Source organism: Mauremys reevesii, linkage group 2 (assembly GCF_016161935.1).
Source record: "Mauremys reevesii isolate NIE-2019 linkage group 2, ASM1616193v1, whole genome shotgun sequence".
Lineage (NCBI taxonomy): Eukaryota > Metazoa > Chordata > Testudines > Geoemydidae > Mauremys > Mauremys reevesii.
The window spans coordinates 55199782-55214705 of NC_052624.1; the positions used below are offsets into that span (position 1 = coordinate 55199782).

Consider the following 14924-nt stretch of genomic DNA (forward strand, 5'->3'; position numbering starts at 1 on the left):
CATGTGGGCATACCATGGCTATATATAGTTGTATTATGACGTTTTCTGTCTTCTTATCTATCCCTTTCCTAATGATTCCTAACATTGTTCGCTTTTTTGACTGCTGCTTCACATTGAGCAGATGTTTTCAGAGAACTATCCACAATGACTCCAAGATATCTGTCTTGAGTGGGAACAGTTAATTTAGACCTCATCATTTTGTATATACAGTTGGGATTATGTTTTCCAATGTGCATTATTTTGCATTTATCACCCTTGAATTTCATCCACCATTTTGTTGCCCACTCACCAAGTTTTGTGAGATCCCTTTGCAACTCTTCAGTCAGCTTTGGACTTGACTATCTTGAGTAATTTAGTATTATCTCTACACTTTGTCAACTGTTTACCACCTTTTCTGGATCATTTATGAATGTGATGAACAGCAGAGGTTCTAGTACAAATCCTTGGAGGACCCCACACTCTACCTCTCTTCATTGTGAATTTATTCCTACTCTTTGCAGTTTTCTTTTTCTTTATGGCATAAAGGATCTTTTATTAGCATTTCACATTAGCAAACTAATCCAGACTAGTGTAGGTATTTTAGCAATGCAAACATAGGAAATGAGGAATTTCCGTCTGCCCTTTTCAAGCATCATTCTCTGTTTATGTAAGACATACTAAAATCTCATTACTTATTATGTTTGTACTGTGACCCATGTATTCATATTGCTGTCTCCCCTTAAGATTATGCAGCACAATAGCTCTACAAACAGGAAGACTTGTATATTCACTCTTTTCATTAAAAAGAACAAAAATGAGTTGTCATCAGTATCTTGTTAACCATTTTAAAAGGGCCATCAACTTGCACAAATTAATATTTAATTTATAGAAATGGAAGCATACAGAAAGCATTTGTTCTACATAGCTGTTAGGAACAGTCTTAGGTTATGTTCTTTGCTAATTCGGTTTGGAAAACAGAACTATAATGTTGGCACATTCTGGAATATTTTCTATTTTGATTTGACACAAGGACGCAGTAGCATACCTCAACATCTTCCACAAAGGAGATAAACAAATACTAAGCCCTTAACCATTAATCTGTCCATGAGCCAACACTACTGATGTTGGCTCAGGTGCCTTTAATAAATATAAACAAACAAGCCAACCCCCTCTCCCCCAAAAAACCCAAACAAACAAAACAAAACAAAACTATGGGAGTCTTGGAGCAACCCAATGGTCTGATTCTACAAACCTTCACTCCTGTGCATCATCTTATTTACTTCCCTGACTCCACTGGGACCACTTATGAGACTATGGGCTTACCAGACTGGGCTCCAAACATTGTCATCCTCTGATATCTTCCTTCGGTTTCCTCAAAATGTACATGTGAAACTAATTCTTGAGATATTAATCTCTTTCTTATACCGTAGCCAATATAATAAATAACAATTAATAAAAGCTTGGGGGAAAATACATTTTCCTGAGCTATTTTTGTTCCTGATTTCTAATACAGCCCTCTTAACATTCATAAACATTCATAGTATGACACATTTACCCACTTCAGAGGTGTGTTCTTAAATAATTTCATCACCACAAAGTAGATGGAGTATAATTTGCACCACTTTAGTCATTCTGAAGTTATTTACACTCAAGTTTTTCATTAGGAACTACTTCTATTAATATTTTCAGGTCAACAGAATCTTCACATTAACTATTGGTAAATTTAATTAACTGAACTTTGAGCACCACGACAGACATTCATAATTTCCAATATTTATTTGAAGATATATGTACCTACTTGAACTTTGTATTTTAATCTCACTGAGGAAATACTACAGGTCAAAATCATTTTCAGTGTCCCATCTATCCCTGATAAATCAAAACAATAATTGTTCCATCCATCATCTCAGTGTGCCAGGATCTCATTATGGTTGGTTCTTAAAATCATTTTAAAAAAAAACAACAGTGCTAGCTCTCTATTTAAAAAAAAATGTTCCATCTGCTTCAATTGTTTCTTGTAGATGCAGTGATGCAGCCTCAGTAATGACCATTCATCCAACTGAGGAATGATAGTGACAAATGCCAAAAAGAATCCTGCTATTATGGACTGAAAAGTAGGCAGTCTGGCCTAGTAGTCAGCACAAGAGTCAGCTCTAGTGGGCAGAACACGCAGCCAGGTTGGGGAACAAAGCCAAGGGTTAGCACCTGAGTCCACTACCAATTAACAGAGCCAGGGGTCAAGCCAGAGTCAGAACCAGGAAACAAAGCTGCGGGTCAAAGCCAAGGTCAGATACCAAATGCCAGAACCAAGGTTCAAGCCAGAGTCAGGGTCAGTAGTCAGAACTCCAGGTCAGACCCAGGAATGGTAAATGACGATTGGAGATGAGATGTAAGGGAAGGAAGTGGAGGAGAGGCCAGGATCAGGCAAAGAGCAGGAGTAGCGTGGGGACAGGAGTGAAACCAGGAGTGAGGCAGGAGCCAAGAGTGGAGCTGAAATGAGGAACATGATTGGGTGCAGGAAGTGGGCACAAGCAGGGTCCGATGCAGCCACAACCGGAAATCACCTTGTTGCTCGACAGCTTCCTGTACCTCCTTATGGCTTAAACAGAGTGGTTGGACCAATCAGTGGAGCCGGGTGAGCCTCCAATCAGGGCTCCTGTGGGTGGTGCCTTGGCTGAGGCTATAATCCTACTAGCTTCTCCGCCCACTAGGTTTCAGCAGACACTGGGTGGAGGCCAGCAGCTGTCAGCGGTTGTCTAGATCACGATAACTGTATGGCCACTTTATCTAGAAGGATAGTGGCTGTGGCCAGATTCTGAGTAGTACCTTACAGTAGTTCAATTGATTTAAATTATGCTATGTTTGCAGAGTCAGGGTAGAAGAATCTGACCCTGGATAGAAACCCTTGAGAATGGAAGATTGGGGTTAGCAGGGTTAAAATGAGCATGGGGTTAGCAGGGTTAAAATAAGTGAGTATGTGTTATGGGAAGAGGTGGAGGGGAGGGTAGCGTAGATAATCTTCATGTCTTCAGTAGAGATGCAGAGTAGACCCTATTCATTCAGGAATTCATTTAAACTACAATACCGAAACATATCTCCTGCACACCTCAGAAGCAGTGCAAAGGCTTGGGGAAGTCAAGGGGAACAAAGCAGCTGAGGGAGAGGGAAGGAGTCTGGGAGAGAATCGAAAGGGTTGTTGGATATGGGTACAAGTATGGAACAGGTTTTTTGGTGGGGAGGGAGGGATCATTGAGTAAGAGATACTGTGCAAGTACATGCATATGTATGGAAATACTGAATAAGCAACAAAGCCAAAGGCAAAAGCTCTGCCAAAAAATGAATATGCATGTTGTTGCCAGTACCACACAGGTTGAATCAAATTCAAATGTAAACAATTTACTTTTATTCTTTTACCAAAAAGAGAAAAAGATATTCTTCTTGGTGGAAATTCAAAGATCAAAACACAGTCACAGTTATAAATCAAGTATATTTACTTAGCACATTGCAAAGTAATGAGTCTGTGCCTCTTAACTCTAGAAAGAATTACTTTTCTGAACTGGTGGGAAAGTACATTACAAGGAATAATATATAGTAAACATTATTTAAAAGTATGGATAAAATTGGCCAAAACAAATATCAGTTCATAAGAATGTTTTAAAATCAATATAATTAGTTGAGACTGTGAATGTTGGAAATTCTATAAATGATCATGAAATACACCTCTACCTCGATATAACGCTGTCCTCGGGAGCCAAAAAATCTTATTGTGTTCTAGGTGAAACTGCGTTATATCGAACTTGCTTTGATCCACCGGAGTGTGCAGCCCTGCCCCCCCCGGAGCACTGCTTTACCACGTTATATCCAAATTCGTGTTATATTGGGTCACGTTATATCGGGGTAGAGGTGTATTTCCATTTTTTTTTAATCCAAGCATCTGGTAGGAAATAACTTAAAAGAAATTTGTTCATATTGAAATGCAACTGAAAATGTCCTAACCAATATCCTTTTCTTCTATAAAAACTATACAGAAATTTCTGAACACTGAAGTAATTTTAAATTAAATTGTCTTTGTTACAAATATAACAATACATATTTTATACCTAATAATATAGCAAAGCTGTCTAAATTACAGCAGCACATCGCTCCCTGCTTAGGGACAGCAGCACTGCTCAGAATCTCCGAAGTGCTACAAGCTGCAGCCCAGCTCCCACCACACTCTTCCCACCCCCACAGGAGTGCCCTCGATGCCAGAGCTTGCAAGGGAGTCTCCTGAAGACAACCTGATGCTCCTCCTCAGTTTCCAAAGGGAGGAGTTGACAAAAGCCAGGTGGAACCGCTACAGTGTAAATCTGATGACCACTGTCCTCTATGCAGGAGTTTCAAGAGCTACCATAGATTTACAGCTGCAGTAACAGCCACACTGCCACTACATAGTTTGGTGGGGGATTTGTTCCTATCCATTTAAATGGTTGAAGCATTTCACAAGCTTTGTAGTTAGACATAGGAAATATGACAACAAAAACCCTCATGATAAAAACTAAGAAATATGTATTAAAAAAGGGGGTATATGGCACAGTATAAACTTTAAAAACATATTTAATACATTAAGTGTTTGGTACAATGAAATCAATGGAGAATTATTATTAATTCTGCTTGAAACAAATCAAGATTGCATAGGCATGCTACAGTAAAATCAGTGCAGAAATTCAACTGCATCCAGAAGGAAACCGAAAATTTCCCTAAAAATTCACATTAAGACATGAAAACTCAATTTTAAAATGACTAGAGTGGTGAAAATTTACTAGTTACGGATTAAACACGGTATCATCTATAATATTCTCTCCCTAGCTATGCCCAGATTTTAGAGAATGATGGGTTTATTAGCAAAAGGATGTTTAGATGAGATATCACGTACACTGAGTCTGACTATCTCAACATAACTAACCATTACTCTTCACCACGAAGCTGATCGTAAACTCCCCCTGCAACTGAGAAAAATCGTCATTGTTATGAATAGTATTTTTATCTGTAACCAGTCGGTGAGGCAATAAAGTTACTAAAATACTCTGAACTGTGAATATAAATTTCAATTTCAATACAGTTTAATGTGCAATCTATAGGGTAGAGAATTTAAGTACTAGAATCCAAATAAAGCTTTATAATCTGATCAAAATGTTAACTGCTATATAAAAGCAGAGAAAAAAGAGTGATTCATCTCAAGTTAGTGAGGAAAAAGTGTGTTACAAACAGGCTCTCTTACATTTATGTGGATATAAAAAAAGACATTCAGTATAAGACATAGATTTCAGTAATAGTCTATCAATCAAAAATACAGACAGTAAAGATAAAAATACCATATCCAAAATTGAGGATTCTTCCCACTTACAGAACATATTTACATAAAGATATAAATAACAAAGAAATCTGTATATTGTATTAGTTTAAGTACTTGGTTCAGTGTATACAGCTATTGATTGGTTAAAAAAAAAAAAAGTCTGCCACAACCAAATAGTTCACCTGTAAATTTAGTTTGGGTTCAATAAACTGATTTGTTTTTAATCTTCCTAGTCTGGTCCCTATGTACCTCCAGTATTGAAGGAGCACAAATGAAGGTTTAAGCCAAACACTACAGCACCAACAATCTGAAGTGAAAGTGCCCATGAACAAGTGAGACTGACATCACTGGATTCCGTTGTTCATGCTGAGCAAAATGCAAAAAAACAACATAGGTAAAAATAATTTGTTGGCAACAGGTGATTTTTTTCTCTGAGTCTCTGTTATTTTAAATATATATATATATATATATATCTGTTATTAAGAGGTAACAGTCCAATACTAAAACCTTTCAGTGTACTGAAAATATTTCAGAGTAACTAGTTACAGATTTGAAGATGAAACAGCTCAAATTTGATACTCCGATTATTTGTTTTCACAAACTGTTCCAATTCAGTGTTTATTTCCTATCTCATTAAACTATCAAACATAATTACAACAGACACATTTTTGCAGCTTACCATCTTTATGTGCTGTATATTTTCCTTTCCACTATTTATCCTGGAATTACAGCTCTCCAAAGCATTTTTTTCCACATTTCCTACTCTAAAAATCACAACGAACGCTATAAAAAAAATCTAGGTAGCATAACCTTGTTTAAACTTCATGAGTAAGAAAGCAAGTTTATAAACTAGTTAGTCACAACATTTTTATGACAAGTCTATACGCCTTGATGATTTTGGCTGACAAGGTGGTGGGAGAATTCTCAATTGGCAATTAAAAGTTTGATAGTTGAAACAAGTCTAAAAAGGTCATGTGTAGAGACATAAAATAGTAATCTCATCATTTTCTATAGAAACTCCTAGAAACCCTAATAGTGGAGACAAATTGAGTAATTCTCTGACCTTTCCGAGCCAAAAAAATTGGATAATTATTTAGTGAAAACCTAAAAGGTTACCAATTATTTCTCTCAACAGCTCATCTTAGCCCTGGTCTACATTGGCGGAGGGAATCTATCTAAGTTACACAACTTCAGCTATGTGAATAACGTAGCTGAAGTCGACGTACTTAGATCGACTTACTGCGGTATCTTCACCCCGCGGTGTGTCGACTGCTGCCACTCCCTTGTCTCCCTTCTCTCCCTCTCTCTCACCAGAAGAGGGGTTTTTAAAGGTCACAGGCAGCCCTTAATTGGACTCAGGCATCCTAGGACTGATATACCCACCCTCTACCAGTTTTTGGTGGCTGTCCAGTCTGACTTTGTCACAGTCTGGTTTATTTAACCATCTGGCTTAAGTGTACCACTTAATACAAATTCAGGATGTTCTCAAATAATTAATGTCTTATAAATATACTTAATTATATTTGTTAAAACTTCCTGTTATTACAGGACCCCTTCATCATTTTTCTTTATTAGTATCAAAATTATAATTAACAGTCTACATTTTTTCCCCAAATAATGCAAAGCTCTCTTTTAAAGACTATACTTACTGACACATTTAAATCCTTTAACTGCATGTAAACAGTCCCAAATTTGAAGTTTAAAAAATGATTAAGAAAGAAAGCTGTGTAATTCAATATAAACTCTCCTAACTTTAGTTAAATTGGTCTTTTCTGCTCTACAATTGTTATATAAAGAAATAAACTAAATGCTTTTCCACTTTGAACCGAAAGTTTGTGTTTGTCAATCATATCTTCCTTTTATACAAGAAGAATTGTGTTCAAGAAATTATCTGTGTTTGAACCAGCAATGTTTGGAAACTAAGAGTTAAGGTTAAGAGTCTTCCTTTATTATCTCAATTCTATCTAAGTATTCAACAGACTGGGTATATAACTTCGTGTCCTGATCTGAGACTTCTGTAACACCTTAACACAATGGGACAAGAGAAGAATGTACAATATTATCCATAAGTTTGAATCTTTAGTTTTATCAGTTCATGTCATTTTAGGCCCCAAATCCAACTTACTACCCCTTACTCACACATGCATCCCATTGATTTCAATTAGGTTAGCCACGTGAACAAGTCAACCTGGATTTGGTCTATTTATCTTGCATTCTTTTAAGGAAAAATGCAACTCATTCTGCCACCTCCTACTCCCCACTCATTTCTCCAGGATTTCTTGACAAAATAGCAATTACAATCTGTGGTATCAGGGTTACTTAGAAATTAAATTTGTGGTCATCTGAAATAATTTAGTTCATTGATATGATCATCAGTAAAGGCTTCTGTGAAGATGTGTAGACTTTCAGGTTCATTACAATCTAGCATGTTACTGGAGCTGTTATGTAGACATACAAAAGTCTTTCATCTTAATAAGAGATACATGGCTATGTACTGTCCCAGTTAATTACACCCAATGGACCAAATTCTGGCCATGGTTGCAATTAATTCAGTATGGTTGCACAGGTGTCACTAAGGGCAAAGTTTGCCTTAATGTCTATTTACAAAACAGTTCTTAGGGATTTTTTGCTGAAAAAAGAAGCTATTGTACCTTTGCTGCTTTTCTAAATAAGAAACTATTTTTCCCTATTAGTATAGGATATTTCTCCATCAGGGAAGGTCAGTTTTGATTAAACTCTCTTCTTCAAAAAGCACAGAAGACCAGTTGCGGAATTCTGGATACGCTTACGCCTCATTTTAGCATCCCAACTTAGATGCCACACCACTACAGTGGTGGTTTGGACACGTGGTTGATGCAAACCATTCTTCAGGGAAATGGGAAATTCTGCTCCCTAGTTTCAGCTCTGAGCAGAGGTCTATGCGATCTTTGTCATAAAGTGACTTTTATGGGCTTTCTTCCCAAACCTCGGATCTGTGACTTTCCTTTGGATAATCTATTGTCCCTTCGCTGGTACTTCTGTGAGGATGAGGCCTGAAAGTGTCTCCTGGGGGCACTTCATGACAATGGGAGGGACTGCGCAGATTTTGTGACATTATCAGTCACTACCTTGTTTAGCTTTTCTCTGAAAAGGAAGGAACCTGTATACTTGGCAAAGAATAGGACCTGCTTAGAATGAGTATCCAACTTCCAGGGTCAGAACCATAGATGACACCTGGTTTCTGAGCTGGAAGCCAGGGCCCTGTCTGAGAACTTCATTGCATTCATTGAGGCATCAGCTGTGAATACTGTTGCTAGGGAGACTTTCTTTAAAATGGAGTCAAAGTCAGGATGATCCCTGTCCTTTAGGGCTCTGAGATCTTCCAGCCAGGAAAGAGATACCTTGCAAAGCAGGTAGCTACTACAGACACTCTGAGGAAGACCAAGGAGGACTCAGAGTCCTTCCTGAGAGTGGCCTGCACTTCTCTATCTATTGGGTCCTTAGGACAGAATTCTCCTTCTGAGGGAATGACCATATCCCTTGCTAGAAATACTAAAGTGGCATCTACCTGAGGTACCTCAGTGACAGAGGCTTTGGGTTCCTGTATCTTTATAGAATAGGCCATTTTTGTTAATGTGCTCACCCTAATCAGGCTTGTTCCATTCATCCCTGACCTTGTCCTCAAAGGCAGACTGCAAGGGAATTGCAGTCTCAAGGAAGGATTTTGAGGGGCAAAATTTACCCTGAGGCTTGCTCTCAAGAACCTGTTCAGGTTGGATCTGAATCGTGGACACAGCCCTTCTGCACATGGCCTCAAATTTCTCGGGGGAAAAAAGCTCTTGTGTTTTTTCCCCCAGTCCTGTTTGGATTCAGAGTCCCATAGTTTGCCTTCCTCAGTGGAGGAGAAAAAAGAGGAGCCAGAGGGCTCATACCACCAAGATTTTCTGCAATTTTTCTTTCTCTTTTTCTTCCTTTTTTGATTTCTTTGCTCTTTGCATGCTTTGCAGGTGTAGGAGCTCTGCTGTGGCTTTGAGACCTTTTGCAGCTTGCCTTCTATAGAGCCAGAAGCCCTCAGGAAAGTCCTCTCTCCGATTCCTCCCCATCCTTGGTCCCATGAGGGTGGAACTCATTACCCTTCAGAGCCCTTCTGTTCAAATTGGGAAGGATGGGGGTTGTTTAAGAGCACTTCAACTTTTCCCAGACCACTCAGGACCCACTTTAAGACTTGGGGGGGGAAGGATTTTTGGTCCCACAAGCCTTCCTCTTTATGCACTGGGGACTCACCCCCTGAGTTGGGTGTCCTTGTCTTTAGAGCCTTTCCCTGATCTGTTCTTCCTGGTCCTTTTTTTCCATGTTGGAGCCATAGCTGCTTTGATGAGTATGTGGTCCCACCTACCTGTCCCTCTCAGAGCCCTGAGACCTAAAGCAGTTAGGGTCAGCTGGCTGGGTGCAGGCTGGACACCATCTGCTGAGCTCGGGAAGGATGCCTGACAAATGGAGCACTTCTTGGATCTGACCTGGTGCTTTCTTGGTTGCTCTGCCATGCCTGTACAGGGGCAGAGGAGCAGGCAGAGAGATGCTGCAGTGGAGGCTCAGAGAGAATTGAACCATCGGGCTGCGTAAGACCAACCCAGGGAAGAAGAAAGAAGCCTGAAATAGAGAAACTGATCACCACTGCCCCCCACCCCCAAAAAGGGAGAAAAATAAAGATAGAAATAAAAGAAGTAGGAACAGTATAACTGCCAACTGACCACAGCCGCAGAGAATGGGGGAAGCAGAAGCAAAGGGAGCGTGGCCAGGCTGTGAAATACCAAATCTCTGATCGCTTCTGTGAGCTGCAGAGTAGAGGGGAGCAAACCAGACATCCAGAATTGTGGGAGACACTGGGGTGCAGAAAAAAAAGACTCAGGGAACCATGTTCCTCTGTGAGGAAATGTGAAGAATTGTCTCTCCATACATCTCCCCAAATTCTACTGAGTGCCAGTTCCTTGGGCTCTGAGGATTGCTGGCCATGTCGCTGTCCTACACCATGAACCTGCAAACTCCCTTAATTCTACCTCCACAAGCTCAGACCACTGGAATCTTCTCACTACCGCCTTTTCCTGCCCTCATCTATTGTTCTACAGGTCAGGACTATTTGACCCTAAATATAAAATGAACAAATTTACTAATTAACAATGTGACTTTTTAAAAAAATCATTTCCTTTGGGGGGAAAAAGGGTTAAATTAAACATTATATTGTGGATTTCAGTAAACAAGATTTAATTTGTGTTTGCCCATGTTCCACAAGATTGTGTCTTGGAAAATATGTGTTTGGTAAGTAGTGAAGGAATAAATTCCATGTAATCACTCAGAACACAAACAAGAGTTCTTGCTAAATGAATCCAACCTTTGTTTCAATATTATTATTTTAAAATTTCATACAAAGTTACATTGATAGAGGTCACCCTTTGTTTACAAGCACATGCTCTTCTTGAATGATTGACACAGTATTTACAGTATACAGTACAGATCATTTGTACCAATTATAGAGGCCTTTAGTTTTGCTTCACTTTTCTGAGTAACTCCCTAGAAACCTTTTGTCCATAAAAATATAATGCTTTAGTAAATCAAAAAAATTCTCAGCATCACTTTATAATTAGTAAACAAAAACTATACTCAGTAGCTGCAGGATACAGTCCATTCATCCAAAACCCTGGTTCAGCAGCTGTTCAACTCTCTGGGATTAAAATCAATTCAGATGTGTTGTGGTTGTTATGATCTTTGCTTTAGCAGACATACATACAACTATTCTTAACTTTAAAAGGATACACTTGGTATGCTCATTTCCCATATTTGATCTATCTATATATAAGAAAGGGCACTTTGATATATCCTCTAACAGGAAACTATAACCTGTACTTGAAGGATGATGGTCTAATAGGTCCCTATTAGACTTATTAATTATTTTAGTGCGTACTGCCTGCCTGAACTCCTCCAAACTACATTTCAGCTGTTACACGAGGGTTTCCTGACCCAAGGATGCCAAAGTCTACTCTGGAAGAAGCACTGCTTAGATAAGGACAGGAGGAATTTAGAAAGCTTTATGACACCTGATCTTCCCCTCTCTCTGATCTCCCCCACTCCTCCCATTAAAAGTGTGTTGTCACAACAAAGCAGAATGTGGTTATCTGCAAGCCACCCATATTCTGTCCCCACAACCACATTTTGCTTAATCCAGACAGCCATAGGAACAACTACATGGGTGCAGGTTCATACCATATATGGCCCAAAATTCTCTCCACCTGCTTCCACGGCACTCAGCTACACTGCAAGAGCATATAAGGGAAATCTTCATGTGGCAATGAATTGATAATCCTGTGCTAAGCACCATGTAGCCTCTGCTGAGTAAGGAAGAGGTTTCAGAGAGCAAAAATTGACAAAAACTCCAAACCAACACTCTCACCTTTCCATACGCCATATAAATACATAAATAAATAAATAAATACATACATACATATACCAAAACCCTAAACAACCCAAGATAGGGGAGAAGATACTGGTAGACACGGCAGAGAGGTAAGAGAAGAACCAAGTGAAGACAGATCCACAGAAGCCAAAGTAAACAATCATTAACAATGCTTGTAATGCTTAGAGATTTCAGCACACCACATATATCATCATACATTAATCTGATATCCTTGCTACATAAAAGGTAGAAAGGGAAGACAAGGCTAGCAGTAAAACTATCGGTAAATTTCTTGCCCCTTAATAGTTACATTTATTTAAAAATCAGTCAGAAAGAGTGTAGAAGGAGCAACAACCAACTATATTACTGGTAAAAGCTGGTATATTACACTGGAATTTATAAACTTCTTAAAATGAAGATCTGCTGCACTGTTTTGGCTCTATAGGAATCATTATGATCATTCATGTAAATGTAAGTAAAATTATTTTAAAATTCCCTTATGTTATAAGTAGTAAGAGATCAACAGAGATATTATGTTTTATTTTGTAATACAGATTTAGGGATTTTTAATATGCAGATTAGTGATTTGAGACCTTTCTGGATCTCAAGGTCCTCAAGGAAACCATTTTGAAGCACTTGGAGGAGAAGAAGGTGATCAGGAACAGTCAACATGGATTCACCAAGGGCAAGTCATGCCTGACCAATCTGATTGCCTTCTAGGATGAGATAACTGGCTCTGTGAATATGGGAAAAGCAGTGGATGTGATATATCTTGACTTTAGCAAAGCTTTTGATACGGTCTCCCACAGTATTCTTGCCAGCAAGTTAAAAAAGTATGGATTGGAAGAATGGACTATAAGGTGGATAGAAAGCTGCCTAGATTGTCGGGCTTAATGGGTAGATATCAATAGCTCGATGTCTAGTTGGCAGACGGTATCAAGCAGAGTACCCCAGGGGTCGGTCCTGGGGCTGGTTTTGTTCAACATCTTTATTAATGATCTGGATGATGGGATGAATTGCACCCTCCACAAGTTTGCAGATGACACTAAGCTGTGGGAAGAGGTCGATAGGCTGGAGGGTAGGGATAGGGTCTAGAGTGACCTAGACAAATTGGAGGATTGGGCCAAAAGAAATCTGATGAGGTTCAACAAGGACAAGTGCAGAGTCCTGCATTTAGGACGGAAGAATACCATGCACCGCTACAGGCTGGGGACTGACTGGCTAAGCAGCAGGTCTGCAGAAAAGAACCTGGGGGTTATTGTGGATGAGAAGCTGGATATGAGTCAGCAGTGTGCCCTTGTTGCCAAGAAGGCTAACGGCACACTGGGTTGCATTAGTAGGAGCATTGCCAGTAGATCGAGGGAAGTGATTATTCCCCTCTATTCAGCACTGGTGAGGCCGCATCTGGAGTATTGCATCCAGTTTTGGGCCCCCCACTACAGAAAGGATGTAAACAAATTGGAGAGAATCCAATGGAGGGCAATGAAAATGATCAGGGGGATGGGGCACATGACTTACGAGGAGAGGCTGAAGGAACTGGGCTTGTTTAGTCTGCAGAAGAGAAGAGTAAGGAGGGATTTGATGGCAGCCTTCAACTACCTGAAGGGGGGTTCCAAAGAGGATGGAGCTCGGCTGTTCTCAATGGTGGCAGATGACAGAACAAGGAGCAATGGTCTCAAGTTGCAGTGGGGGGGTCTAGGTTGGATATTAGGAAGCACTATTTCACTAGGAGGTGATGAAGCACTGGAATGGGTTACCTAGGGAGGTGGTGGAATCTCCATCCATGGAGGTTTTTAAGGCCCAGCTTGGTGTTGGTCCTGCTTTGAGCAGGGGGTTGGACTAGATGACCTCCTGAGGTCTCTTCCGACCCTAATCTTCTATGATTCTATGATCTGTTTCAGTAAGTCTATGTAAATCCTTTTCATCTTGTGAATTACAGAACCAGTAGACAGAAAAGATCTTACAGACCTATCTTGCCTAAATAGCCTCCATGTAAAGAATGAATGATAGGGAAGTTTATAATTTCGGGGCGGGGAGCGGGGTAATCACTCAAGGCTTAAATCTAGCATTCAAGTTATGCAAGTAGTATAGTTGGTTTATAATAGATGAGTCAGTGTAGACACACACACCAAAACGCAAGATCAAGATTTAGTCTTTGAGAGTCTGCTAAATATCTTCAACTTTTCAGTTAAAAAAAGTAATGCACAGTAGTCACTTTCTAAGCAAAACAGTTTATGAGATTTAATTTTTATTTGCCAGCATATGTAAAGGTACCCTTTCATATCACATTTTGAAAGCCTAAGTCATTTTGAAGCCCTACATGCAAAAGGTGTTTGAAACCACTAAATTATTTTATTTCTGGTTGTATAATTTAATAAGGGCTATCTTGATTTTTTCACTCCAAATTTGATTTCAAAATAACTTTTGACCTTCATCTGAGACTTTGAATTTTAAATTTCATCTTAGAAAGATTATATAATCTGAAAATATACATCTGAATAAAATACATCCCTCTACACAGTGGTTTATAATAGAAGTTAACAGAAGGAGAATTACAGTTATTTATAACTGTATTCCTATAATATTATTAATAAGTTTTTAAATATTAGTGACCTGATTTTCAAAGATATTAAGTATCCACAACTGTCATTAAAATCAATGGGATTTTTGAGGCCTCAGCACTTTTGGAATAAAGGTTAAAATGTTATGAACTATAGTTGTGATTAGTCAGCCACATGTAACTCTAAATAACTACCATATTCCAAAAATTTAGTAAAAATTACATTTATTCCACTTCTTTAAACATCAGTTCAATATTTAATATTTGCCGCTTTTAACAACTGGCTCTATGAAGCTATAAAGCTGCCTGCACAATGAAAACTATATATGCACTAGTGGCAAAGTAGTCTACTGTGTTTTATAAGCAGAACATATCCCCAAACAAAAAGGTTTATTTTAAGTAGCTTTTCTAAGTACAAAGATGCTGCAGATTGCCTTGGCATGAATACTGGAATGGAATACATTTGAAAAATCAATTTTGATTACAAATAGTTTTAATATTTTTCATTTTTAAAAGCTTCAAATGCCAAGTTTTAAAAGTTAACAACAGGAAAAGAAAGGCTCAAGCATGTTCACAATTTTTTATTCTTTTTTACTATTTACCATTTTTTCTCTCTAATCAAA

At 38.8% G+C, this 14924-nt stretch overlaps 1 protein-coding gene across 14 annotated transcripts in view; it reads right to left on the minus strand.

Annotated features, from left to right (window-relative positions):
* CRPPA (CDP-L-ribitol pyrophosphorylase A) overlaps positions 1-14924 on the minus strand; it is a 179609-nt gene that overhangs the window by 54574 nt on the left and 110111 nt on the right. Inside the window, exon 10 of one of the 14 annotated variants that reach the window (XM_039524452.1) lies at positions 11567-11673. The exons of 10 other annotated variants lie outside the window; for them this stretch is intronic. In XM_039524452.1, coding sequence (XP_039380386.1) covers positions 11656-11673 — 18 coding nt within the window. In that variant the 3' untranslated portion in view covers positions 11567-11655. Of the gene's footprint in view, positions 1-11566; positions 11677-14924 lie in introns of those variants that run through there. 3 more of the 14 variants (XM_039524451.1, XM_039524444.1, XM_039524445.1) reach the window with 3 other exon arrangements.